Consider the following 27014-nt stretch of genomic DNA (forward strand, 5'->3'; position numbering starts at 1 on the left):
ATTACAGGAGTGAGCCACAGCGCCGGCCGACCTTATTTTGTAGTTATAGAGGGTACATTTTATAAAATTACTGCCACGGAGTGGGTAAGGCTCCTTTTCTTCAAGCCGCACAGAACGAATGTTCAGCGGTGCAATTTCATTGCAATGTATTTTTGCTTCACTTTGCTCATAATGAGTCTTTTAGGATTTCCTCAGGTAACAATCTTCTTTCAGTGTTCAATAATCCAAGCAGAAAATTTTCTCACTTCATCCGGCTCCCATGCTAGGTTCACACTATGAATTGGCTTATCTCTGCCCTAATCACTTCCTTCACCAGACACGGAGCTGGTGTAGCTCAAGGGAAAGAGGCACGGCGCTGGGAAACGATTAGGCCCCACCGTCCCAAGCAAGAGCTCAGGGGAGTTCTGAGGCTGGAGAGACCATTCGGGATTTCACCCGGGGTTCCTGAGAACCTAAGATCTGCGGGGAGGCGCGAGGCATCCGGAAACGCTCGAGTATGGGGAGACGGACCCCCTCAGACTTTCCTCTAGGAGACTCTACAGGTAAAGGGGAGTCCTGGGACTCGAGGGGAGCCGCACCCCCTCAGACTTTCCTCTAGGAGACTCTACAGGTAAAGGGGAGTCCTGGGACTCGAGGGGAGCCACGGCACCCGAAAGTAGGGTCAGAAGTTTTGCTCACCTGTCCCGGCGTCGTTGCGTCGCCTTGGTAACCACAACTTCCGGCTTAAACCGGAAGTTCACGGAGTTGCTCTACAGAAAGTGCGCCCGCCCCCTCTGGGGCGGAGAGACTCAGCCCCTCCCTCTCAGCCGATAACCTGGGACTGACCGTTCCCTGGGGATCCGGCGGGCCCCAGGGACCCACGCCTGAGCCCAGTGCGACTCGTGGCCTTTGGGCTAGGAGCCATGGACGCCTTCACCCGCTTCACCAACCAGACCCAGGGCCGGGACCGACTCTTCAGGTGAGTCAGGTGCCAGCGGCCCCCGCCCGTTCCTCGCTCTAACTCGGTGCTCCCGTGCCTATTCCCTGGCACCCGAGAAAAAAGAGGTGATAGCCTAGTAGATGGAAGGAGGAAGGACGTTGCCAGCTCCTACGGGGGGAGTTTAGTATCCGAGCACCTCCTCACCCTAAATTCAACGTGAGTGGGCCCAACGCACCCGCGTCCCGTCCTAGCGTCATGCACGAAAGCCCCAGTGCCTGGCACCCTAGCCGCCTCGAGACCGCCTACGACGTGACACCGGCTAACAGATCCTCCTCCCCTCCTAACTTTGCTCTCCGGGCACAGAAAGATTGGTTTTCCCCACTCAACATTCTTCCGAGGGATGTCCTTTAAAGAGAAACTTTCGGTTAGTATTTGTGGCTACGGAAGCAAACCACTTGGTGTGGCTTCAAATAGCTCCCTCTTTTTTTTTTTTTTTCTTTTGAGACGGAGTCTCGCTCTGTCGCCCAGGCTGGAGTGCAGTGGTGCGGTCTCGGCCCATTGCAACCTCCGCCTCCCGGGCTCAAGCGATTCTCCTGCCTCAGCCTCCTGAGTAGCTGAGATTACAGGCGTGCACTACCACGCCCGGCTACTTTTTGTATTTTTAGTAGAGACGGGGTTTTCGCCATGTTGGCCAGGCTGGTCTCGAACTCCTGACCTCAGGTGATCTGCCCACCTCGGCTTCCCAAAGTGCTGGGATTACATGGGCGAGCCACCGCGCCCGGTCTCAAATACCTCTTGAAATGTTTAAGGAGAGACAGAAGTTCTCTTCCATTATTGCCCAGGCTGTACATTGAGATACTGCGTGTGGAATAGTTTTGTAAATTGTAAAACAAAATATAGCGGGGATGAGACCACACCAACTGGACTGGGGGGGAAATACAGTGGGGAGAAGCTCAGAAAGAGCTAACTGCACCTCTAAGGTTCATGCTGTGCTACTGAAAATATTAAACAGAGATTGTGTCTCTTTTTCTTTCGGTTCCATAAGAAACGAAAAGAACTGAGAGATTGTATCTTTAATACAAATACGGTACTAGTTCATGATATTTTACAGATTTGGTTGATTCTTGCTTAATTAAAAAATAGTTACAGTTGCAGTTTTATTTAACAGCTCTTCATTCTCTTCTGGGTGTGCAAGTGCTGATACAAACAGATCAATTAGAATGGCCCCAATAATGAGGCTTTTGGAAGCCATCTTTATGCCAGCTATTGTTCCCAGTGTTTTTCAACTATGAACTTATATAACCCTCATCACAACCCTATGAGGTAGATACTCTAAATATTCTCCCCATTTCAGATTGAGAAACTGAAGCAGAAGGAGGTTAATAGGTACTACACCGCAGAACTGAGAGATTCACATCCACGCAAATGACTCCAGTGCCCACTTAACTACCAAGCTATACTGGCTTTCTCATTAGCTTGATAGGTTTTTTAAATGGTTGCTTTATATACAAGCTTCATTAAATAGAAATTTCATTAAATAGAAACCTGTAATTCCAGTGTACCTAGAATGTACCCTGCAAGGTTTATCAAGGAAGTTGATTAAAAAAATAATCATTTAGGCCGGGTGCAGTGGCTCACACCTGTAATCCCAGCACTTTGGGAGGCTGAGGTGGGCGGATCACGAGGTGGGCGGATCACAAAGTCAGGAGATCGAGACCATCCTGGCTAACATGATGAAACCCCATCTCTACTAAAAATACGAAAATTAGCTGGCGTTGTCGTGGGCGCCTGTAGTCCCAGCTACTCGGGAGGCAGAGGCAGGAAAATGGCATGAGCCCGGGAGGCAAAGCTTGCAGTGAGCCAAGATCACGCCACTGCACTCCAGCCTGTGCCAAAGAGCGAGACTCCATCTAAAAAAAAATAAAAACATAAAAAATAACCATCATCATCATTTAGGCCAGGTGCAGTGACTCACACCTGTAATCCCAGCACTTTGGGAGGCCAAGGCGGGCAGATCACGAGGTCAGGAGTTCGGGACCAGCCTGGCCAACATGGTGAAACCGCATCTCTACTAAATATACAAAAATTAGCTGGGCGTGATGGCGCGTGCCTGTAATCCCAGCTACTCAAGAGGCTGAGGCAGGGAATTGCTTGAACCCGGTAGGCGGAGTTTGCAGTGAGCCAAGAACGCAGCACTACCCTCCAGCCTGGGCAACAGAGCGAGACTCTGTCTTGAAAAATAATAATAATAATAATAATTTAAGATATGTTTATTCCAAAAGATCTGAGATCTCTAGCATTCATTTCCCAACCTCCTTGATGATCTGTATAACCTTTATGACCACAGTGGCATTCATAAAATAATACCTTGCTTTCTGTGCCAATAATGCTCACGCAAACATGGTGAACATTCCTAAAACCTGTCGGACTGTAAGAAGTGTGGCAAGCACCAACCCCACAAAGTGACATAGTACAAGAAGGGCAAGGATTCTCTGTATGCCCAGGGAAAGCAGCATTATGACAGGAAGCAGAGTGGCTGTGGTGGGCAGACTAAGCCGATTTTCCAGAAAAAGGCTAAAACTACCAAGAAGATTGTGCTAAAGCTTGAGTGTGTTGAGCCCAGTGAAGATCTAAGAGAATCCTGGCTATTAAAAGATGCCAGCATTTTGAACTGGGAGGAGATACGAAGAGAAAGGGTCAAGTGATCCAGTTCTAAGTGTCATCTTTTGTTTTATTATGAAGACAATAAAATCTTGAGATTATGTTCCCTTCAAAAATAAATAAATAAAAATAATGTCTTACTGTTGGCCTGATCCTTATTATTAGACCAAAGCTCAGAAAGGCAGAGTCATTGACATGACCAGCCCTATAACCAGGAAGCACACTTAAAAAAGAGAAAGCGATTGTTTATGATTCCAGTCTTTTCTTTTTATTTCATTCCTAGTAATAAGTTCACTATTTTAGAAAATGGAAAGTGTACCACATTTTTATTGAGAATAATATTTATAGCATAAAGGGATTCAAATGCACTTACAAGACAGTAGGAACCAGGCACCTACTTTATTAGTAGATTGCCAAATGGATTTGGATGTGTGACTATGTGACGTAAAATTTCTCCTACATTTATATTAGTAAGTCATTGTTATTTGTAAGCATGACAATAATCACCTTATTAAATATATAGTATTATTAAGCAGGATTCTGCCTGTATTTTATGTAAAATACAAATGAGTTTTGAAAGACAACTATGAAAACATATTTATACTAATTTATGTACTGATGTATATTTGGTCCTTTCATTTATAAAAAATTAAACAATCTTTAAACTGTGGACTTTTCATTTGGTTCTGGTTTGAGTTTGTGTCCTGTCACATAGATGGTAGGTTAAGTACATGGTAGAAAAGTTCATTTTAGAAATCTGAAAATCAGACCAGGCACAGTAGCTTATGCCTGTAATCCCAGCACTTTGGGAGGTTGAGGCGGGCAGATCATGAGGTCAGGAGATCGAGACCATCCTGGCCAATGTAGTGAAACCTCATCTCTACTAAAAATACAAAAATTAGCTGGGCGTGGTGGCACACACCTGTAATCCCAGCTACTCGGGAGGCTGAGACAGGAGAATCGCTTGAACCCGGGAGGCGGAGGTTGCAGTGGAGCCAAGATCACATCACAGCACTCCAGCCTGGCAGCAGAGAGAGACTCGGTCTAAAAAAAAGAAAGAAAGAAAGAAAGAAATCTACACTGGGGAAGAGAAGGAGTATGGATCTTTGTAGACTTCACATGAGGGAGATTTTTTACAGTTTCTCACTTTGACTATATCCATTTCTCTGTGCCAGCAAAAGGCCTTTTGGAGGCACATTGGCTGCATTATTGCAGAGTTCATTTTCATTACCTTTGTGTTAAATTTCCGTGACATGTTCTACCCTTTGGCTCTCCTGTGGAATGACTGTTGCAGAATTTTGCTTTTGTAAGAGTTGCTACATGAGAAATGGTCTTGGAAATGTTGTCTTTAGGCATGTGTTTCTCTTTCCCTTACTTCATGAATTAAGTTTTATTTGGTTTGTAAATCATTCTCCATTTTTTTTTTCCATTTCAGAGCCACTCAGTACACATGCATGTTGCTTAGATATTTGTTAGAGCCTAAAGCTGGCAAAGAGAAGGTGGTAATGAAGCTCAAGAAACTGGAGTCCAGTGTGAGCACTGGTCGTAAATGTAAGTACCCTGTTTCTTGAGGGACAGTGGCTCCTGGTTTAGAATCCTCAGCCTCAGACCCTGTAATTCACGGAGTAATTTCTAGGTCATTGATTTCTAGTCAATCAAGTTTATTGGTAAAATTGACCAGTAAGGCTGTCCTCATGGCACAACAGGTTTGAATGTGTTGCTGCAAACCATTCATAAACACCCTCTTATGTTCACATCTGGTGCTACACCTTATCTTTCTGCTTAATCATAACCAGTGAGACAGACAACGTGTTAGTTCACCTTTAGTTCTTAGAATCACGGTATGTTTTAGCAGTCTCTGACATGAGCTTCTGCTCCTGTGAGCCCCTTTGTTCTAAACAAGAGTGGAATAGTTATATCCTAGACCACCTGCCTTTTTCCTTTCTTGAGAAGTGCTAGAGGATATATAGGTGGATACATTTTTGTAGACCATGTTTGAGGTAGGTTTCATGCTAAAGGTAAAAAGTGAAATCAATATTTTGTGTTTATTAAATTCACTTTAATAATACATCATACTGGGAAATCCAGTACTTTTCATAGCTGTTGCCTTTCTGACTCTTTGTTGTTTGATGAAAACCAGATGTTGCTATAGTAGGTTAGCAGGGGCATTAGAATGGAATGTAGAGCGTCACATATTGATCAGTTGGTTTTGAGCACCTATGTTATATAGGTACATTCCTGAGCCTTATGGGAGAAGTAAGGTGCTTTAAATAATGATATATAAGATTTAGTGCCAAACTTGTTGGCTGAGGTAGAGGAAAAGAAGGTGTTTTAGAGGAGGTGGAACTTGAGGTGAGGCTAGAGAGATGGAAGAAGAGAGTTCCGAAGGGCAGTCTTCTCTAGTAAAGGCTCAGAACTGTTCTGAGCAAACCATTGTGTGGGAGGATCATTGTCAAACTACAAAACTAGTTTGACAGAGAGAAGATTTAAATTGTCAAGCAGAGGGATAGGAAGGGTGGGGTGAGCTTTTCTGGATGGCACTGAAGGCCAAGATTAGAAATTCTATTTAGATTATTTAGAATGTTGGAGCTGAAAGGCCCTTTAGAGGTCACTGGTCTCTAAGTCCAGAAGGGGCTTATCCAGGATCATTCAGCCAGTTAGTACAAGAGCCAGAACTGGAACCCAGAATCTATATACTAAAACAGTCATTATATATACTATTTTATGTTATTTTTGATAACATAATACCAAACATTCTTTTTTTTTTTTTTTTTTTTTTTTTTTGAGATGGAGACTCACTCCGTTGCCCAGGCTGGAGTGCAGTGGCGTGATCTTGGTGCACTGCAACCTCCACTTCCTGGGTTCAAGCAATTCTCCCACTTCAGTCTCCCTAGTAGCTGGGACTACAGGCATATATGCCTGGCTAATTTTTGTTTTGTTTGTTTGTTTGTTTGTTTTTAGTAGAGACGGGGTTTCACCATGTTGGCCAGGCTGGTCTCAAACTCCTAATCTCAGGTGATCCGTGCACCTTGGCCTCCCAAAGTGCTGGGATTACAGGCGTAAGCCACCGTGCCCGGCCCCTTCTGAGATTTTAAGTTTTCTGAGAGTAGCTACTTCTGAGCGCCTCCTGAGTCTAAGGTATGGTCCTTCAAGGAAAAGTACTTCTTTTGTATCCTCCGTGACGTTTAGTACTATAACTCTTTCTCAGAAGGTTTTCAGTAAGTACCTATTGATTGATGCATCCCTGATGAATTGAATTACATGCTCACATAGGACATGCCATTGCAATGGTTGATTTAATTCAACTAGGAACTCTGTGATAATATTACTAATGGTTCTATCCATTAAATTCTACCATCTGTACCTTATTTTCTTGACAATAGGTAGCCAAAAGGGGTTTGGACCAGAGAAATGGCAAAATGATAATAGTGTTTTTTAAAAATACAGTCTTTTGTCTGGAAAATAAATAAAATGTAAGGCATCAGACTCTCCAAGAGAGTATTGCATCTGGAGTCCATGTTATCATAGTACCTTCCTTCTAAAGAAGTGTAGCTGGTAAATAATCAAATGTAACAGTCCACACTCATGATTGACCTTGCCTGGAGTATGCCATCAGTCAACATTAAGGTGTTAATTACAATGGAAGAGGTAAATTTAAAGACTCACTGCATTTTTTGCCTTCCAAGATAATTTTAGGTGTCCTTAATGTACTGTAAAATCTTTCTCTTTTTCTGAACAAAGGCTGAGCCTTGAATGACCATCAGTTGTTAAAAAGACCAGTGCTAAGCTGGGCACACTGGCTCGTGCCTATAATCCCAGCTACTCGGGAGGCTGAGGTGGGAGGGTTGCTTGAGCCCAGGAGGTTGAGGCTGCTGTGAGCTGTGATGGTGCCACTGCACTCCAGCCTGTGTGACAGAACAAGACCCTGTCTCAACAAAAAACAACAAAAAGCTGGCTCCTCACCCTGATACAGGGATTCTATCTTCCCATTGTGTACTAATGAAATAACTGTTCACTATTGTGGGTTCTACTTGCAGGGTTCAGACTAGGCAATGTGGTACATGCTATACAGGCAACTGAGCAGAGCATTCATGCCACTGACCTGGTACCTCGCTTATGCTTAACATTAGCCAACCTGAACCGTGTGATTTATTTCATCTGTGACACCATCCTCTGGGTGAGAAGCGTAGGTCTCACCTCTGGCATCAACAAAGAGAAATGGCGAACAAGGGCTGCCCACCACTACTACTATTCTCTTCTGCTGAGCCTGGTCAGGGATCTGTATGAAATCTCCCTGCAGATGAAACGAGTTACACGTGACAGGGCAAAGAAAGAGAAATCAGCATCCCAGGATCCTCCTGGGTACAGCGTGGCTGATGAGGAAACAGAATGGCTCCAATCCTTTCTACTTCTCTTATTCCGATCTCTGAAGCAGCATCCTCCCTTGCTCCTGGACACAGTGAAGAACCTTTGTGATATCCTGAACCCTTTGGACCAGCTGGGGATCTATAAGTCCAATCCTGGCATCATTGGACTTGGAGGTCTTGTGTCCTCTATAGCAGGCATGATCACTGTGGCATATCCTCAGATGAAGCTGAAGACCCGTTAGGGTGTTTTAAGGCTTGGAACTAGTACCTACTTTAAAAGATGGCCTCTTAGTGGGATAGACATTTGTATAAGTCACAGGCCATGTCATACTGTGCTTAAGTTCTTGTTCATGTGAGCATTTAACAACCTATGATGTGGGCAGAGATGAGGCCAAGAATGGAGAAGGGAGGAGCATGAAGAGCTGTATGTTTTTGGAGTGCTGGAGTGACTTGTGAATTTCTGAATATTTTCCCTTCATCTAACATTGAACATCTCTTATGTGCATAGTGAGAGCTTAGTATTTGCTGAATGAATAAAAATTGAAAGGAAAAATTTTAAAAAGACCCACTCGCACTGATCATTGAACGCTAATATACGATAACTTTAGGGTTATATGGATCATTGGTTTCACATGATTACAGTAGGTGTGGTGCGTGGCACTCTCAGACCTAGTAGAGGCTCTGATGTCAGTAGCAGGATGGAGGAGAGCTGGGCTTACAGCCTCTCAACTTGTTGGCCCTTATACCATCACTGCACTCATGTCCTTGCTCTGTCCAGAAGTAGAATCAGAAAAGCATCAGGCACCTTCATGGTATAAATTGTGTCTATGGTTGCAGTGAATAAGCAAAAATCAGAAGCAGACAGGAGGGACTTACAAAAATAGGTACAGGGTCACAATGGGTACCTATATGTAGCCTGTGACAGATAAGAAGCTGACAGTGAGACAAACAAAAAACTGAGGCTAGAGCCTCATTCCTCTGACTCCAAATCCAGTGTTCTCTCCATGCTCTCCCACTGTCTTCAGAATTGAGTAGAAATGTGATCCCCTACTGAATCCTGTTTTTTGCCGCTTACACTCCCATAATTGGGAATCTTCCTTGTCCAGTGGTTTATATTCTTTTCTAGAAAAACTAAAACTGGGTGGAGTGTGGTGGCTCACACCTATAATCCCAGCACTTTGGGAGGCTGAAGCGGAAGGATTGCTTGAGGCCAGGAGTTCAAGACCAGCCTGGGCAATGTAATGAGAACCCCATCTCTACAACAAAGTGTTAAAAAATTAGCCAGGCATGGTGGCATATGCCTGTAGTCCCAGATACTCTGGAGGCTGAAGCAGGAGGATCACTTGAGCCCAGGAGTTCAAGGCTGCAGTGAGCTTCCACCGCACTCCAGCCTGGGTGATAGAGCAAGACCCTGTGTCTTTAAAAAAAAAATTAAAACAATATTTAGACTTATCAGTTAGATTGTTTTATTTAAGTCCTTCTAACAATTTAGGCAATTCTACATTAATTTTCATCAAAATTTATCCAGTCAAAAAAATTTCATGAGTACTCCAGATGTAAGAGGGTCACAATTTTCTATGATAAATCAGACGTCTTATTTGTAGGGTGATTGAGGGAGGTGGAAAGCGCAGGAGGAAGCCAGTGAAGAGGACACTGGAATGCTGAGTCAATGACATTGACTCATGTTCCTATCTGCCATCTTGGATGTGGGTCTTTATATGTGGTTACAGATCCTTCAGTTTGAGGGAGGTGAGGTAGAGAAATAGGATGCCAGCAGGTAGGAGGCCGATGTCAGTCCTCCCAGCAAAGCTGTGTCATTTATCTGAATGGAAATGAGAAAATAAATATGTACTCAATAAGTTACATTTCTCAGAAATGTGATTGAGATTCTCAAAAAATAGACTCAGATTCTTGGCTGTCTGTTTAACCAATCATGATATGGGATCTGAGAAATAAAATTTAGGGAATTTTAAAAGACATGAAAGCTACTAGGTCAGGGCAAATAAAAAGCTTAAGTAATTATTTTTATAGTCCAGATCCTCTACTGTAATTGATTAATTATGTTCAATAAATTTCTAGACAAAATTGACTTGTGTCTGTGAGCGTGTTCTGGGAATAGAGAAGAGTTAAACGTAAGGCAATCCAGCAGATAATCCTCAATCAGCCTACACAGTTGGTACAGCGAGCTCTGGGCTAGAAGATCCAGGCTGAGGAGGAGGATGGAGAAAGATTGAGATGTAGAGCCTCTGGGTTGAGAGGGACCTCTGAAATGAACTCATCTAGACTGCTGCCATGGAGAGGGTGCTCTACAGTAGCCCTGTCAATGGCTGGCTGGCTTCTGCCTAGGTGAGTCTGCCTTGAATTCATGGTGGTATGTTATGTTACAGTGGTATCCATCTTGGTGCTTTTGTCCCCTGCAATGGTGAGTGGTGGGGAGTTTGAGAAATACTACCTCTTCTAGAGTTTGTGTAAACCTTAATGGTGTCCTGGTACCTCCCTGTGAATCCTTCTTTGTAACTAATGTTTTCCACCCCAGAGCCTCCACATTCATGAGGGATGCCAAAAATCGAAGAAGTTCTTCATAGATGTACAGCCCAGCACATTCACAACTGAGCATTGTTGCCTGATAATTCATTTATTCAACAATGAATGTTTGAGTGCCATGAATGGTTTTGGGGATCCACTTGTGAGCAAGACGACCTAGGTCCCTGCTCTCACGTGGTGTAGGGGTAGGGAAAGCAGGTAGGTACAGAGAAGGAAAGAAGATAGAACTCTATGCCCTGCAAGCTACTGCTAGAAAACTAACACTTCTGTCTTCCCATGGGACTCTCCTAGGCCCTTTCACCACTTCTCACCTCTAACCCACATTCTGCACTCCCAGCTAAAGCAGCCAAAGGACTATTTGATTTGGCAGAGCTTTCAGGCACAAAGCCCTATACTCCCTCTGGCCCAAAGCCACTACTCTGAAGGCTGAAAACTGCCTTTTGGCTCAGGTTGCTGTCCAGTCACAGCCTCACAGATAATTTGTGCTGAACCTTGAGGTGAGGGCAGAGGCCACTTCTGTAAATACTTTGTCTTCTCTACTGCTTTACATTTGAAAAGGCCAGGTTGGATCAATAAGTGTTAAATGTATAGCATATTACTCCTTTGATGCCTCCCTGCTTGACTCCTCCCTTTCCTGCCTTCTCATTCCCTACTTTATTGCATCACACATACGTAATTTATTACCAAGGATCTTTCATAATTCCCCACCCCTGCCTCTTTCTTCTCTTGCCCACAGTGTGTGACTTAGCAGAGTCAACAATACATATAATTCCACCAGCAACAAAGAAAATAAGTTTTGTTTTCCTATTGTCCATTTTCATGAAGAGGCCCTTCTTAGTTAATCTGAAAGCTATGGCTTACACCATAGTCCTCCATCATATCTGAAGCCAGGAACTAGAACTTGGGCTTGTGCTTCAGTCCTGGCTAAAGAAGGGTTGAGTGGTGCTAGTTCTTGGTTGTCTGGGTGCTACTGATTAGTGATAGAATCTTAGTCAACACTGTCGCTTATCCAGACTTAGGAGAACAAAAATCTACTTGGCTCTCCTACTCTTCATTCTGGTAGCATCTTAGGCCAGGTAAAGTTCAATAAATTTTTTTGAATTCTAAGAAGTGGAAATTCCTCCCTCAAAGTCTATTAAAAACTCCACTCCCGGCTCTGTCACTTCTTCACTGAGGGCAATTTATCTCCATAATCAAAGATGAATACATTCAGATGAACTCTTCTGTGTGGGTTTAAATTTTACTGTTCAACATTCACTCTTGCTAGTAAATAAGAAAAGATGAGAGAAATGGATTGAAAACTGTCCCACAAGACCCTCTATGGAAAAGGAGCCAAAAGACTGCAGAGGTATATAGAACTTTAGAGCTTTTGAGTTTAACGATGTATATCCCTATACCTTCTTTCTGGAAAGCAGATTTTTGTGAATTGAGGGCAGGAACATTATAGAACTGATGCTTCATGGCCCTGGAATACTAAGTCCTCTGAGCCTGGATCTCCTTCAGCTCTACCACCTACCTCCTTTTTGCTAAATGTCCTTAGAGAAGTTAGGATATGCCTGGGGAACCCTGGGTCAGATAACCATGACAACTGGCTGACCCTGCTTTCTCTTCCTCTCTGCCCTCCTCTATCTGGGAGGCGTAAGTAGCATTGCCCAAGACTCCCAGGAGTGATAGGAATTGTTTCTGCTGGAGGAGACGCTCTGCAGCCTGGGCTCTGTGAGACTGAGGTGGCGGTCAGCTGGAGTGAGTGTTGGGATCCTGGGGCACCTGCCTTACATGGCTTGTTTATGAACATTAAAGGGAAGAAGTTGAAGGTAAGGGCCTCTTGGGAATTTTACTGGGGATGAAAAACTCTGCAGGGAAACTACTGAGGGAGAGATTCTGGTATAGATACCAGAATCTAGAAACAGAGGAATTGGATAGGCACAGTGGATCATGCCTTTAATCCCAGCACTGCAGGTGGCCAAGGCAGGTGATCACTTGAGCCCAGGAGTTCAAGAACAACCTGGGCAACACAGTGGGATCCTGTCTCTACAAAAAAAGAAAAAAAATTAACCCTGCATTGTGGTGCATGCCTGTAGTCCTAGCTACATGGGAGGCTGAGGTGGGAGGGCACCTTGATCCCAGGAGGTCAAGGCTGCAGTGAGCCATGATTGTGCCACCACATTCCATCCTGGGCAACAGATTGAGACCCTGTCTCAAAAAAAAAAAAGATAGGGAGAGGGGGAGAGGGACAGACAGACAGAAAGAGAGAGAGAAATAGAGGAATTAACCCAGAGCCTTTTCGAAGATGAAACCTGAAACTTGTTTATTTTTTTAGAGATGGGGGTCTCACTATATTGCCCAGGCTGATCTCAAACTCCTGGGCTCAAGCAGTTCTCCCACGTCAGCCTCAGTAGCTGAGATTACAGGTGCTTGCCAATGCACCCAGCTTGAAACTTGTTGTTTTAGTCTCTTTAGGACCTTCATTTAAGAGCCTTAAGACTTTATCTAAAACTTTTTCTCTTATGGCTACCTACATTTTTTATTTCCTAACCTGAACTCTTTTTTTTTTTTTTTTTGAGACAGAGTCTCACTCTGTCGCCCAGGCTGGAGTGCAGTGGAGCGATCTCAGCTCACTGCAACTGCCGCCTCCTGGGCTCAAGCGATTCTCCTGCCTCAGCCTCCCAAGTAGCTGGGATACAGATGCCCACCACCATGCCTGGCTAATTTTTGTATTTTTAGTAGAGGCGGAGTTTCACCATGTTGCCCAGGCTGGTCTCGAACTCCTGAACTCAGGTGATCTGCCTGCCTTGGCCTCCCAAAGTGCTGGGATTATAGGCCTGAGCCACTGTGCCTGGCCTCCTAACCTGAACTCTTATAGGAAACATTATTCTTGGCAGGGCGTGGTGGCTCACACCTGTAATCCCAGCACTTTGGGAGGCCAAGGTGGGCAGATCACTTGAGGTCAGAAGTTCGAGACCAGCCTGGCCAACATGATGAAACCCCATCTCTACTAAAAAAAATAAAATTAGCCGGGCGTGGTGGTGGGTGCCTGTAATCCCACCTACTTGGGAGGCTGAGGCAGGAGAATCCCTTGAACCCAGGAGGCGGAGGTTGTAGTGAGCCGAGGTTGTGTAACTACACTCCAGCCTGGGCAACAGAGTGAGACTCCATCTCAAAAAAAAAAAAAGAAAGAAAGAAACATCAGTCTTGACAAGCTATGGAGCAACTCATTGCTATGGGACCCTAAGGAGTGGGGCTATTGTGTGTGACATTCACCCTCCAACCTAATGCCTTCTGTTCAGGGCAAATGGGCCCCCAGGCAGCCTGGGCCTAGTTGGTGGCCATGAGAGGTAGGGAAGTGACCCAGTGGAGCTCAAGCCTGAGGGCTTCTGATGGGACCTGGGACTCTGTTTTGCAGCTGGAGGAGCTAGGATGGCAGTCAACAAAGGCCCCACATTGCTGGATGGAGACCTGCCTGTAAGTAACTTGGGCTCATCTGTGACAGGGGATGGACAACTGAGGGAGGAGGAAGAAGCAGGGAGGGGAGATGCAGGGGACTTAGAGCAAGATATTCCCAGATTATAATCCTAGTTCATTGACTACCGTGGCTTAGTTATTCTTGCCCTCACCACCTTTTGTAGGGGGCAGTTGGAGGATCTGGGAGGGGAAAAAAAGATGCCTATTGAAAACTAAGCACCTTGAAAAAAAGGGACAGAAATCCTGGCTTAGGGACAGGGGGGAGTGGAGAGGAAGGGAACTATTGTTTAAACCCTGACGCAGAAGCCCATGCTGTGCCCACCACCCAGCTGGATGTGCATTCAGTGCAGAGCCACTGCATTCTGTGTCTCCAGCATCATTCATATGGCAAATGTCACCTCTCAGAGTTAGACAGTGCACAGCCTGTGCTGCTGTGTGGGGGGAAGGGTGGGATATTCCATGTGTCTGGTGTTCTATCTCTGACCTGGTTTTCACTGTGACTTGAAATGGTGGCAAGATGCCTTCCCAGGAATGCTTGATGGCTCCTGGCAAGGCATCTCAGATTTGGGCACAGTTCAGATAGTGTAACTTAAAAATTATGAACCTGTACAATATCCTTCTTGCCCAAGTTAGGCTTTTACTAACTCTTGCACTAGGAATCACTTTGTTTTGTATTGAATCATAGAACAGAGAGAGGCGTAAAATGGTCAAGTACATGGTTAAGCCATTCTAACAGATGGTGGTTTATTCCCTTCCCAGGATCTATTTCCTCCTTTGGTTTTGTCTAAAACAAACTCTGAAGTCTCATCCAAAATGTTAAAAAGAATGTTTTCTTGTTTATAGTCATAGTCTATTTCTAGTTCAAATTTCAAATTCACCTGCAGGATAAAAAACTAAGATATTGGCCGGGTGCGGTGGCTCACGCCTGTAATCCCAGCACTTTGGGAGGCCAAGGCAGGCGGTTCACAAGATCAGGAGATCGAGACCATCCTGGCTAACACAGTGAAACACCATCTCTACTAAAAATACAAAAAATCAGCCAGGCGTGGTGGTGGGCACCTGTAGTCCCAGCTACTCGGGAGGCTGAGGCAGGAGAATGGCGTGAACCCAGGAGGCAGAGCTTGCAGTGAGCTGAGATGGCGCCACTGCACTCCAGCCTGGGAGACAGCGAGACTCCATCTCAAAAAAAAAAAAAAAACTAAGATATTGTGGGCTGCTCTGTCTTAGTGTACTTGTAGGTCTCATTGATGGGGGTCTTTGAGCTCTGCCTCCTACAAACAGAACAGGTCAGGTGTTCACTTTGCGAGCAAAACCATGCCACAGTGTCATATTCAAAACTACAGAGAGCCTGAGCATCTGAATCTGACCTGGGGAGTTTTTTTCTTTTTACTTTTGATATGGAGAATTCTCAACATTCATAAGAATAGACAGAAAAGAACATAGTAAGCCCCATGTACCCTTTATTAGCCCCGAAGACCATGAATTCATGGCCAATCCTGCCTCATCCTCACTTCCATTAATTCCCCCACTTTGAGTTATTTTGAAGATAATCCCAGGTAGGCCATTTCCAACTTGAGTTGGAATCCTGGCTCTGCCACTTATCAGCTGTGGGATCTTGGGTAAATCACTTCCTGTTTCTGATTGTCAATCTCCTCATCGACTCAGTGTTGGTGACAGTGCTGACCCCAGAGGATGGCTGTTAGAATTAAGTGAGCTCATGTCACCAAGGCACCCAGACCAGTGCTTGCAGCATAATGGCACCTGGCAAATGTTCCTTCCCTCTGCATGCCTAGAATTTGTTCTTTTAATTTTATTTATTTATTTTTTAGATACGGAGTCTTGCTCTGTCACCTCGGCTGGAGTGCAGTGGTACCGTCATAGTTCACTGCAGCCTCGGTCTCCTGGTCTCAGACAGTCCTCTCACCTCAGCCTCCCCAGTAGTTGGGACTCTGTAGTCCACATGCCATCAAATATTAGCATGGCTTTTTTTTTTTCTTTTTTTTTTTTTTGTGGCTCAGAGTGGTCTCAAACTCCTGGCTTCAAATGATCCTCCCGCCTCAGCCTCCCAAAGTGTTGAGATTACAGGCAGGAGCTTCTACATTTAGCCCTAGAATTCATTCTTTTACTCAAAGACCAGTGTTTTTTCACTAAGGTTCCTAGGTGACCTAAAGCTTAATTATGTGACTGCTGCCAAAGGTGCATTACTAACAGCACAGCGCCTCAGAAATGATAAACGATTGTTCCACCACACCGAGCACGCGCAGATCACACCCAGAGTGCTGTTTTTGAGTGTTTTTTGTTTGTTTTTTGTTTTTTGAGACAGGGTGTCATTCTGTCATCGAGGCTGTAGTACAGTGGCATGATTATGGCTCACTACAGCCTCCAACTCCCAGGCTCACGCGATCTGCCCACCTCAGGTTCCCGAGTAGCTGGGACCACAGGCACACAGCACCATTCCCTGCTCATTATTATTATTATTTTTTTTTTTTTTTGTAGAGACGGGGTCTCCCTATGTTGCCCAGGCTGGCCTTAAACTCCTGGGCTCAAGCGAGGGTAGTATATTTTTAAGAAAGATAATATAAAACTGTAGCATGTCCAGGAGAGGGGGTCACCAGACCACAGTGTGAACCATTTGTAAACGAAGTTGGGAACCGGAGCCATTTAACATGATGGAGGCACTTCTAAAGGGAGACATATTTGACTTCAAATATGTGAAGGGCCAACCCATGAACGACGAAATAGGTTTTCTCAGTTTTGTTCCAGAGGGCAGAGTGTGGAACAGGAGGGTGGAGGCAAATTTCGGCTCAGCAAAGCTGTCCAACAAGGGGCACAGGCCACTTTGTGAGGGGGAGAGTTCTCATTCAGGGAGACATTCAAATATAAGTCTTGGCTGGGCACAATGGCTCATGCTTATAATCTCAGTGATTTGGGAGGCTGAGGCAGAAGGATCACCTGAGGCCAGGAGTTCAAGACCGGCAAGGACCCCCCTCTACAAAATAAAAATAGTAGCAAGGCATCGTGTCACATGCCTGTAGTCCCAGCTACCCAGGAGGCACAAGTGTGGGGACTGTTTGAGCTCACGAGTTGGAGGGTACAGTGAACTATGATGGCACTAATGCACTTCAGTTTGAGCAACAGAGTGAAACCCTGTCTATATAAAAAATAATAAATAAATAAAAACAAATACAAGTCTGCCAGAGAAACGATGGAAAGGATTCTTACTACAAAGTCCCCTAAGATTCTGTGATTCCGTGCAGTTGGGCAGATCTAAACCTACACATTCTACTAGGCACAGCCCCGACTGTTGTTCATGTATGCAGCTAACATTACTGTGCCATGTTTAGCCTATACTCTGGGGATGCAGAGACGACAGTCTACGGGGAGTGAGATGAATACACATAACCACAGCACAGTGTGATGAATGTGGAGACAGCCAGGGAGGGAGTAGTTTCCGACGTGATGGAGGAGATTCTGGAAGCTTCAGAGGGGAAGTGCTGGTCAAGCGGAGTCTTGAGGGAATGGCACTCTGCCAGGCAGCAAGGGCTGTGGGAGGGAAGGTGAGCGTTCTAGGCAGTGGGGCTGGGATACATGGGTGGGGAGGCAGTACCTCAGAAAGACCAGAAAAATGTTTGGAGAAGCCACCAGTCAAAGGTGGACTAAAACTCTAGACAACAACACTTGCTCTCTACCAGTAGGTATCAGGGGAGTGAGTTGAGGTGGGGGTGGGGGTGGTGGGAACTGACTTGGTCTCTGGAGAACAGAGATTGCCTTGGCAGCTCTCCAGAACCCGGATGGTGACCAGGAGGACATGGCCGGCTGACTCTTGTTTTCCCCATGGGCTCTCCCATGCTCCCATGATTGGGGCATCTAGAGACCTCTTTGGCCTTGGTTCCTCCCAGCTCACTTGGACTCAGGCTAGTTGCACCATTGGTCCCCATGACCCTGGGGTCACCTTCCCAGGAGGCTGGAGAGGGAGGTGGGACAACTTGAATGTGTTCCTTCCGCACCAGGAGCAGGAGAATGTGCTGCAGCGGGTCCTGCAGCTGCCGGTGGTGAGTGGCACCTGCGAATGCTTCCAGAAGACATACACCAGCACTAAGGAAGCCCACCCCCTGGTGGCCTCTGTGTGCAATGCCTATGAGAAGGGCGTGCAGAGCGCCAGTAGCTTGGCTGCCTGGAGCATGGAGCCGGTGGTCCGCAGGCTGTCCACCCAGTGTGAGTCCTCGCGGCGCTCAGCAGCTGCCTGCTTGTTCACTGCCTACCTTCCAGTCTGTCTGTCTGCCTCTCAGTCTGTCTGACTGTCTGATAACTTGCTTGTCTGTCTACTTAACTGACCACATCCCATTGCATGGTCTTCTTATCTATGGCTGTAAAGGTATACACACAGATCTCTTTTCATCTATAGATGCCTATCTATGGCCCAGCTGGCATTTTCCTAGGATAACAATGATGGCCAGAGAATCTGCAGGGGAAGGGAAGGCAGAGCTATGCAGGCAGTGGTGAGGGTGGGGCCCATGGCAGACCAGACACTCACTGTAGCAGCACAGGCAGCAGCAGCAAGAACCAGCAGAGTCTGGCAGAGGCAGAGGCAGCCGGCACTAGGGGGCCTGGCAGGGCTGGAGGGCACGGAGGGAGGAGAAAGCTGGCTGAGCCCAGCAGCTGATGGTGGCGGCTCATGACGGGTGGGGGCGGCAGAGAGCCGCCAGCCAGGGCCCTGGAGGCAGAAGACGGCTCTCCCACGGGCCTTACCAGGTGTGCACCACTCAAATTGTTCTGCCCCATCTGAAACTGTGGTCTCCAAGGCATACACAGGGCTGAGGGAAATTGCAGTAATGCCAAAAAGTCTAGCACCTTCCACCATCCTAATTACAGAATTATGGGTAGCTGAGGACTCCACACAGCAAACAGGAGAGGACAGATGTAAAGTAGGCCCAGGCCCTGTCCCTGGCTGCAAGCTCCTTAAATAGTTTCCTTGAATCTCATTCTGCCCAACTGGAAGACAGCCAAGTCATCTGGGCTCTCTGCTGCTTGAGAATTTTGTGAAGAAAAATAAGGTATCTGCAGAAAGAATATATGAAAGAGTATAAAGAACTCTCCTTGAAAGCTGTGGCCCCCATTGGCCATGGCTGCAGAGCCGATGTCCCGGCCGACCCAGGCGGGATCCCCTTGAAGCAGGTGCATCTCTGATGCATGCCCACTCTCCGGGGGCAACTCTTTTCCCTTCCCTGTGACCCTCTTCAGACAGTTGACCCTCTCAACACCTAGTGGTTAAAAAGAAGAGCATGGACAGCCTGGGGCCTGCACTGGCTGTGCTGGGAGTTTGTCATGTTGAGAGCTAAGCAGGCCCAGCCGCAAGGCCTCACTGCCATCTGCTTCCCTCTCACACCTCTCTTCTCCCTCCTCATGCTCACTCAGAGCCCCCATGCAGGTCGGGAAGGAAGAGAAGGAGGGAAAGAACGGTACTGTTGGTGATTCATATAGCTCCCATCATTCTTCTTCACAAAAATCCTGCCAGGCAGGCACCATTAATTCACCTTTTACAAGGTAGGAAGCAGAGGCTCAGACGGGCTGTGACTTGCTGAGGCCACAGGCTGCTTAGATGTGGTCACTTGGCCTTTTGAGTGCAGGTCTGAGTGACCCCAGAGTTCCCACACAGACGGAAGAAACTGGCCCGGGTCTCAAGGAGTCCCTGCGGACAAGGGCTAAAGAGGGCAAAGGGCCTGGGGCCCAGAGATGCTGGGGAGGCAGCAGGCCTTGGGATTTGAGGGCTCCAAGTCACTTCCTTGGCACAGAGGCCACTGCTAGATTCTCATGGGGAGGGGCAGGGCTCAGGCAAACTTGGCCCTTCCCTTCCAGTCACAGCTGCCAATGAGCTGGCCTGCCGAGGCTTGGACCACCTGGAGGAAAAGATCCCCGCCCTCCAGTACTCCCCTGAAAAGGTGAGCCCCTTCCCACCTCTGGAAGCCTCCCTGCACTCTGTCGTCACCACCTCTCAGGGAGGAGAGGGCAGGGGCTGCTGATGCCGTGACTGGAAGTCTGTGTCCCATGGTGAGCATCCTCCAAGGCTGGCGGAGGCTGCCTGCTCCCAAGGCCACACGATAGGCTCCTCTTCTCCCTGTGAAGCTGAATGGAGGTGGGGTTTCTGGGACCAGCAGGCACGGGCCCAGAGGCAAACCCAAACAGGAGCTCGAGGCGGGTCCCACTGCCTCCCGATAGCACAGCCTGGGATCTGAGTCCCAGAGCCCTGGACCACTTGGCAACTACAGCTGCCTAAGATCATGAGTCACACTCATTCAGATCCCAGGAGTGTCATCCCGTATCCTCAATATCCAACATTTTATGGACCATGAGATTGAAAGTCACTTTACCTGGCTACATATTTATTGGGTAGTTGCTATGATAAGGACTCATTTTTGGTGCTTCTGGGGAATAAGTTTCAGTCTCTGACCTCATCTATCTCACTGACCAACTATCTACCCTTCTCTACAAACATGTACTGAGCCCTACCCTATTATGCCCGGGGCCATCACCTATGCTTTATCAAGCGCTCTCATTTAATCCACTTGTCAACCCTCTGGGATGGGGTTGTTATCTCCATTTTACAGAGAGGAAACCAGTGTCTCCCCCATGGCCACACAGCCTTAAGTGGAGATAATGAGAGCAGGTCTGTTCAGCTGTGAGGCCTGTGCTCTTTGCTCCCCATTTTTCCAGATAAAGACAACATTTTTGTCACAAAGGTGCTCCCAGGATAATGTAGAAAAAGACAAATTATTTCAATGCAGAACTTGTAGGAAGATCAAGCACACCTATAAATCAATAGAATCGCTGTGTTCTGAGGAAAGGATGGAGGAGATTCCTTGTGAGCCCGAGGGTATCAGGACAGGTGGCACCAAGGAGGAGCCTTTGGGGTCATCCTCACAGGATGGGAGGGATCTTGACAGGCAGTGATGGGGGGTGAAGAAGCCAGGAGATCCAAACAGTTGGCACAGGGAAGGTTGGAGCCCTCTCCCTTTAAAGCCCAGCTTAATTCCAGGTACCTAAATATCAGTACCAGTTCCCTGGGCCTTTAGATGACGCCTTCCTGGGAGCTGGGCCCAGGCCACCAGACCCCGAAAGGGCAGCCCTTGTAGGGCCTGCAAGACCACATGCCTAACACCCCCACCAACTTCCCCCAGATTGCTTCTGAGCTGAAGGACACCATCTCCACCCGCCTCCGCAGTGCCAGAAACAGCATCAGCGTTCCCATCGCGAGCACTTCAGACAAGGTCCTGGGGGCTGCTTTGGCCGGGTGCGAGCTCGCCTGGGGGGTGGCCAGAGACACTGCGGAATTTGCTGCCAACACTCGAGCTGGCCGACTGGCTTCTGGAGGGGCCGACTTGGCCTTGGGCAGCATTGAGAAGGTGGTGGAGTACCTCCTCCCTCCAGACAAGGAAGAGTCAGGTACCTGCCATTTGGAGGCTCAGCCTGGGAGTGAGTTGTCACACACACTGCCTGGGAATCAGCAGGAGGTGGCTCATCCAGCCACTGCTCTGGAATAAGGAAGGCCAGTGGGATTTTCAGATGGATTCATAATCATTTACCCCCCCCGCCCCCACCCCATCTGTAAAGAGGGAAAGTGAGTTGTGGAACTCACCAGCGAGTTTGTGGTGGACCTAGAACACCTGCTTTCCAGTCCTAGACATGACCCAGATCTCTCCAGCCCCTCTCTGACCTGTTTTCTCTTCTTTCCCCTCAAATCCCTACCCAGCTCCTGCTCCTGGACACCATCAAGCCCAGAAGTCTCCCAAGGCCAAGCCGAGCCTCATGAGCAGGGTTGGGGCTCTGACCAACACCCTCTCTCGATACACCATGCAGACCATGGCCCGGGCCCTGGAGCAGGGCCACACCGTGGCCATGTGGATCCCAGGCGTGGTGCCCTTGGTAAGTATCTGCCCTGAGCTCTGAATGACCCCATGCCTGGGAGCCCTGTGGGCCTCCTAGTCCCTCCCATCCCCCACCCATCACCCCTTCCTGTCCTGAGAACATTCTCTCTTCCAACCTGGGCTGGGGCTTTAGTTCTAAGAGGACTTGAGAGGGGTAGAGGGATGGCCTTCCAGACCGCAGGGAAAGAGAAGGGACAGGATGTTAAACAAGGGCAGGCCTGCCTTGCTAGAGTGCTCCTGCCCTACCATTCACTTCTATCTCCCCCATTTCCCTCTGAGTCTCCCACAAGCCCCAGCCTTCATCCCCCAAAGTGGGCCTCTTTCTATGGATCTTCCCACCTAAAAGACAGCAGGACCTCCATCTGCTATGCAAGAGACTGTCATCCTTAAATAAACAAAGTATACAACCCATTTTGTCAGGGAGAGTATACCCAGCACCACTGCACCCAAGGTAAAGTTGCCCTTTCCAGGCCCAGGGAGAGTTAACTCCCCACCACTCCCCACCTCTACCTCTCTGTATTTTAGCAGAAATAGGCTGGATGTTTTTCATAGGAATTTTAGTAAGAAACTAAGGCCAGAAAAGAAAATAAAACAATATTAAAGCATAAAGGCCAGCAAACAAGATGACTACTTTTCAGCCATCTTTTGAGCAGTACTTTTAAAAGCATCATCAGGTATGGATCATTCATTCAAGCAGGTGTTGCCCCTGCAGGGATACAGGAGTAGTAGTTCCCCTCTGTCCCCTGCATCAATAACGGCTGAGACTGAGTCACATGCCTGGACCCCGCCTGCAGTGGGCAGAACCTCACATGCCACCATTCACATGGAATAGAGTGGCATCCCCAAAAGCTGTGTAATAAGGAGGGTCTGTTTGTGGGGCTCCCTAGAGGTTTAGAATGTGCCTCAGGAGACACCAGCCCACTTGCTCAGTCAGTTTCTTCCCATGGGACACTCTGGTTCATTGAATTTTTCACTCTTAAAAGATCTGGGAGGATTATCTACCAAAGCTAACACACATATATCCTATGGCCCAGCAGTTCCACTCTTAAGTGTATACCCAATAGAAATGAGCACTTAAGTCTCCCAAGACAAGTAAAAAAATGTTCAGATCAGCAATATCCTTAGCTAATAACTGGAAGCAATGATAATGTCCATCAACAGTAGAATGGGTAAACTACGGGAAATTCGTATGATGGAATATTACACAGAAATGAAAAAGAAGGAACTACTTCCATTGGCAGCAACACGGGTGAAACTTAACACCATAATATTTAACTAAAGGAGCCATTAATGAATGAATACACGTGGTGTGACTCCACTTATATGCAGTTCAAAAATAGGCAAAACTAAGGCATGGTGACAGAGACCAGGATTGTGGTCACTCTTGGGGGAATATGGACTGAGTGGGGACACAGGGAGTCTTTGGGTGTTGAAATGGTCTATGTCTTGATCTGTGGTGGTTACACAGGTGTGTTCTTATAAAAATTCATAGAGCTTACACTAAAGATGTGTGCACTTTAGTGTATGTAGATTACCACTCAATAAAAAGTTTCAAGAAAAGTCTGCTGGGGCTGAGCCCTGCTCACCACCTGGCCTGGACCCTGGGGGCGAGGGGCTTGGGCTGCTGGGGCTCCCTGGCCTTCAGCAGGGGCAGTTGAGCCAACAATCTACTGCCATCCTCCCTCAGAGCAGCCTGGCCCAGTGGGGTGCCTCAGTGGCCATGCAGGCGGTGTCCCGGCGGAGGAGCGAAGTGCAGGTGCCCTGGCTGCACAGCCTCGCAGCCGCCCAGGACGAGGATCATGAGGACCAGACAGACACAGAGGGAGAGGACATGGAGGAGAAGGAAGAATTGGAGGCCGAGGAGAACAAGTTCAGTGAGGTGAGGGGGAGAGTGGGAGCCTCAAGGTCCCCCAGCCCACAGAAGGGGTAAGAAGCAGAGGCATAGGGTGAACTCAGGGCCTCTGCCCCAGTTGCAGCGGCATGGCATGTGTGTGCAACACCCTTCACCCCACCCCTAGATGCCCAGCTGACAAGGGACTTCCATGTCATTCTCTCAGCTGACCCTTGCAACACTCTGTAAATAGGCAGGGCAGAGATTGTTGTCCCATTTTGCAGGAGAAGAAACAGAGGTTCAGAGAGGGAATGTGACCTGTCCAGGGCCACACTGCTAGTGGCAGAATAGGCCTGAAGTTTTGTAAATTTGGTATTCTCATGCTTTACCCTCTAGCTGTGGGGCTGGTGGGGAGGGAAGGGTCAGGGGAGTTACTGCAGGAGGCACTGACCCTGCTCTGGCCCCCAGGTAGCAGCCCTGCCAGGCCCTCAAGGCCTCCTGGGTGGTGTGGCACATACCCTGCAGAAGACCCTCCAGACCACCATCTCGGCTGTGACATGGGCACCCGCAGCTGTGCTAGGCATGGCAGGGAGGGTGCTGCACCTCACACCAGCCCCTGCTGTCTCCTCGACCAAGGGGAGGGCCATGTCCCTATCGGATGCCCTGAAGGGTGTTACTGACAATGTGGTGGACACAGTGGTGCATTATGTGCCGGTGAGTACCACCCCTGGCAAACTGTTAGTGTCCCAAGGGGGTCTGGACAGGGCAGATAAAGTAGGTTTGACTGAAGGGGCTGCAGTCCCCCTCCTTTCCCCTACTCCTCTGGAGACCGCCCCCCTCCAGTCCTCAGTGCCCTGGCAACATTTTAACATACTGGGCCTCTCCCAGCCCCAGGAGTATAGAGGCCCATGGCTCTGGCCTGAGGCCTCTCCCCACGGCCCCTCCCACCTGCTGGTAGAGGAGTCTCCAGCCGTCAGTCCCGGGATCCCAGTGGCTCACCTTCACCCCTTTGCTCTCAACTGAAGGGCCGGGCAGGTGCCCGGCAGGTTTGCATGCTGCTGCCTGGGAAGGGGTTGGAGAGGCTTCCAGCGCACCCTGAGGGGTGGGCCATGAGTTCCAGGGGACAACAGCAGGCTCCACCCAATTCTATCACCTGTCACCAATAGGAAAAACCCAGGGGATACCAATGCCATCCCTTTGGGAGCCCCTATCCAAAGCAAGTTACAGGTTATGCAAGCCTTGGGTTGGGGGGCGGGGAGCTGGGCGGGGAGCTGGGCAGGGCGCTGGTCAGGGCAGAAAGCACCGTTAGAGCTGGTAAGGGGGTGGGTTACTCAGTCACTCTACCAAGCAGCATGCCAGGGATCTTAGCATACCGCCTGTTCATCCTGCGCTCGGGCCAGCCCCAGGAAGGTGTACCCGTCCCTGGCCAGGTCACTGTGTGGGCTGCAAGGAAGAGTTAGGAAAGCTGATGACCTCCCACTGAGGGTTCCCCTCAGGAAGGCCTAGGGGATCCTGAAACTTTGAGAGGCTTGGCTTGCCTGAGCAGCCTGGTCCATGGAGAAGCTCAGAGTGGGCAGGACCTCAGGGCTTTCCCCGGTGTCCCCCAAACTACCGAACCGATCCCCAGCCTGTGTCCTCCTGACGGCCGCTCCCGGGGGAACAATCGAGGGGCCCGGGAAGGGGCGGTGGGTCAGAGGCGCAGGGACCAGGGCCAAGCCAGGACTCTAAGGCGGCTGCCGGGACCTTAGCTCCCCAGGCTGTCGCTGATGGAGCCCGAGAGCGAATTCCGGGACATCGACAACCCACCAGCCGAGGTCGAGCGCCGGGAGGCGGAGCGCAGGGCGTCTGGGGCGCCGTCCGCCGGCCCAGAGCCCGCCCCGCGTCTCGCACAGCCCCGCCGCAGCCTGCGCAGCGCGCAGAGCCCCGGCGCGCCCCCCGGCCCGGGCCTGGAGGACAAAGTCGCCACGCCTGCAGCGCCGCGCTCGGGCTTCCCGGCCGTGCCCCGCGAGAAGCCAAAGCGCAGGGTCAGCGACAGCTTCTTTCGGCCCAGCGTCATGGAGCCCATCCTGGGCCGCACGCAGTACAGCCAGCTGCGCAAGAAGAGCTGAGTTGCCGCACCAGCCGCCGCGCCCCGGGCCGGCGGGTTTCTCTAACAAATAAACAGAACCCGCACTGCCCAGGCGAGCGTTGCCACTTTCAAAGTGGTCCCCTGGGGACCTCAGCCTCATCCCGATGATGCTGCCAAGGCACACATTTTTTTTTGTTTTTTTTAGCATCCTTTTGGGGCTTCACTCTCAGAGCCAGTTTTTAAGGGACACCAGAGCCGCAGCCTGCTCTGATTCTATGGCTTGGTTTTTACTAAAAGAGTAATTGCCTTATTTGATTTTTCATCTCTTTAACCAAACTTGTGGCCAAAAGACATTTGACCGTTTCCAAAATTCAGATTCTGCCTCTGTGGATAAATATTTGCCACAAATGAGTAACTCCTGTCACCACTCTGAAGGTCCAGACAGAAGGTTTTGACGCATTCTTAGCACTGAACTCCTCTGTGATCTAGGATGATCTGTTCATCCTCTGATGGACATCCTCTGATGATCTAGGCTCCCAGCAGACTACTTTGAAGAGAACAATCAGATGCAAAAGCTCTTGGGTGTTTATTTAAAATACTAGTGTCACTTTGTGAGTACCCGCCCCTTCACAGGCTGAGTCCCAGGCCTGTGCTTTGTAGAGCCAGCTTCTTGCCCACAGCCACATTTCCATTTGGATCATTACTGCCTTCACCTGCATAGTCACTCTTTTGATCCTAGGGAACCAAAATGGTGATCATATATAGACTTTATGTATAGCCACAGTTCATCCCCAACCCTATTCTTCGAAATGTTAATATTTGATAAATCTAGAAAATGCATTCATACGATTACAAAATTCAAACATTGCAAAAGGGTGTGTGTCTTTCTCCCTGAGCTCCCTGTTCCCCTTCATTAAAAACCACCATGGTGCCATCTCTTGTGTATGCAGGGCTATGCACCTGCAGGCACGTGTGTATGCACTCCCCGCTTGTGTTTACACAAGCTGTGGGGTGTTATACATGCCTGCTGTTTTCACTTAATAATACAGCTTGGAGAGATTTTTGTATCACATTATAAATCCCACTCGCTCTTTTTAATGGCCACATAATAACTACTGCATAATATGGATACGCCTTATTTGATTTAACTAGTTCTCTAATGATGGGCTTTTAAGTTGTTTCCTTTTTTTTTCTTTTTTGCTACTGCAAACAGTGCTATAATAAATGTCCTTATCAAAAA

The 27014-nt window shown here is 48.2% G+C and overlaps 2 protein-coding genes and 1 pseudogene across 9 annotated transcripts; all 3 read left to right on the forward strand.

Annotated features, from left to right (window-relative positions):
* The first annotated feature begins 758 nt into the window (after positions 1-758).
* On the forward strand, positions 759-10032 carry PEX11A (peroxisomal biogenesis factor 11 alpha). 2 transcript variants are annotated; one of them, XM_032175650.2, is made up of 3 exons: positions 759-958; positions 5016-5131; positions 7618-10032. In XM_032175650.2, exons 1-3 carry the CDS (start codon positions 903-905, stop codon positions 8187-8189), a joined length of 744 nt encoding a protein of 247 aa, XP_032031541.1. In that variant the 5' UTR covers positions 759-902; the 3' UTR covers positions 8190-10032. The 2 variants fall into 2 exon arrangements, with proteins under 2 accessions (XP_032031541.1, XP_058283752.1); XM_058427769.1 differs by having other exon boundaries at positions 7711-10032.
* On the forward strand, positions 887-27014 carry PLIN1 (perilipin 1). Of its 7 annotated transcripts, XM_058427767.1 has the most exons (13): positions 887-958; positions 10027-10293; positions 10484-10689; positions 11759-11839; positions 12184-12305; positions 13895-13953; positions 17964-18168; positions 19810-19892; positions 21129-21393; positions 21701-21873; positions 23563-23754; positions 24175-24420; positions 25455-26988. In XM_058427767.1, exons 6-13 carry the CDS (start codon positions 13909-13911, stop codon positions 25812-25814), a joined length of 1569 nt encoding a protein of 522 aa, XP_058283750.1. In that variant the 5' UTR covers positions 887-958; positions 10027-10293; positions 10484-10689; positions 11759-11839; positions 12184-12305; positions 13895-13908; the 3' UTR covers positions 25815-26988. The 7 variants fall into 7 exon arrangements, with proteins under 7 accessions (XP_058283750.1, XP_058283746.1, XP_058283751.1 ...); XM_058427763.1 differs by lacking the exon at positions 11759-11839 and having other exon boundaries at positions 12138-12305; positions 25455-27014; XM_058427768.1 differs by lacking the exon at positions 11759-11839 and having other exon boundaries at positions 12187-12305.
* Positions 3320-4073, forward strand: LOC116482306 (large ribosomal subunit protein eL42-like; annotated as a pseudogene).

This window comes from Hylobates moloch, unplaced genomic scaffold (genome assembly GCF_009828535.3).
Source record: "Hylobates moloch isolate HMO894 unplaced genomic scaffold, HMol_V3 SCAFFOLD_14, whole genome shotgun sequence".
NCBI classification, from domain to species: Eukaryota; Metazoa; Chordata; class Mammalia; order Primates; family Hylobatidae; genus Hylobates; species Hylobates moloch.

Bases quoted from the DNA above. Each gene is read 5' to 3' on its own strand.
- PEX11A (XM_032175650.2), top strand. From the start codon at position 903: ATGGACGCCTTCACCCGCTTCACCAACCAGACCCAGGGCCGGGACCGA. The intron at 959-5,015 runs GTGAGTCAGGTG...TTTCCATTTCAG, and splicing joins GGCCGGGACCGACTCTTCAG to AGCCACTCAGTACACATGCA. The intron at 5,132-7,617 runs GTAAGTACCCTG...TTCTACTTGCAG, and splicing joins TGTGAGCACTGGTCGTAAAT to GGTTCAGACTAGGCAATGTG.
- PLIN1 (XM_058427763.1), top strand. From the start codon at position 13,909: ATGGCAGTCAACAAAGGCCCCACATTGCTGGATGGAGACCTGCCT. The intron at 13,954-17,963 runs GTAAGTAACTTG...CTTCCGCACCAG, and splicing joins TGCTGGATGGAGACCTGCCT to GAGCAGGAGAATGTGCTGCA. The intron at 18,169-19,809 runs GTGAGTCCTCGC...CTTCCCTTCCAG, and splicing joins CCGCAGGCTGTCCACCCAGT to TCACAGCTGCCAATGAGCTG.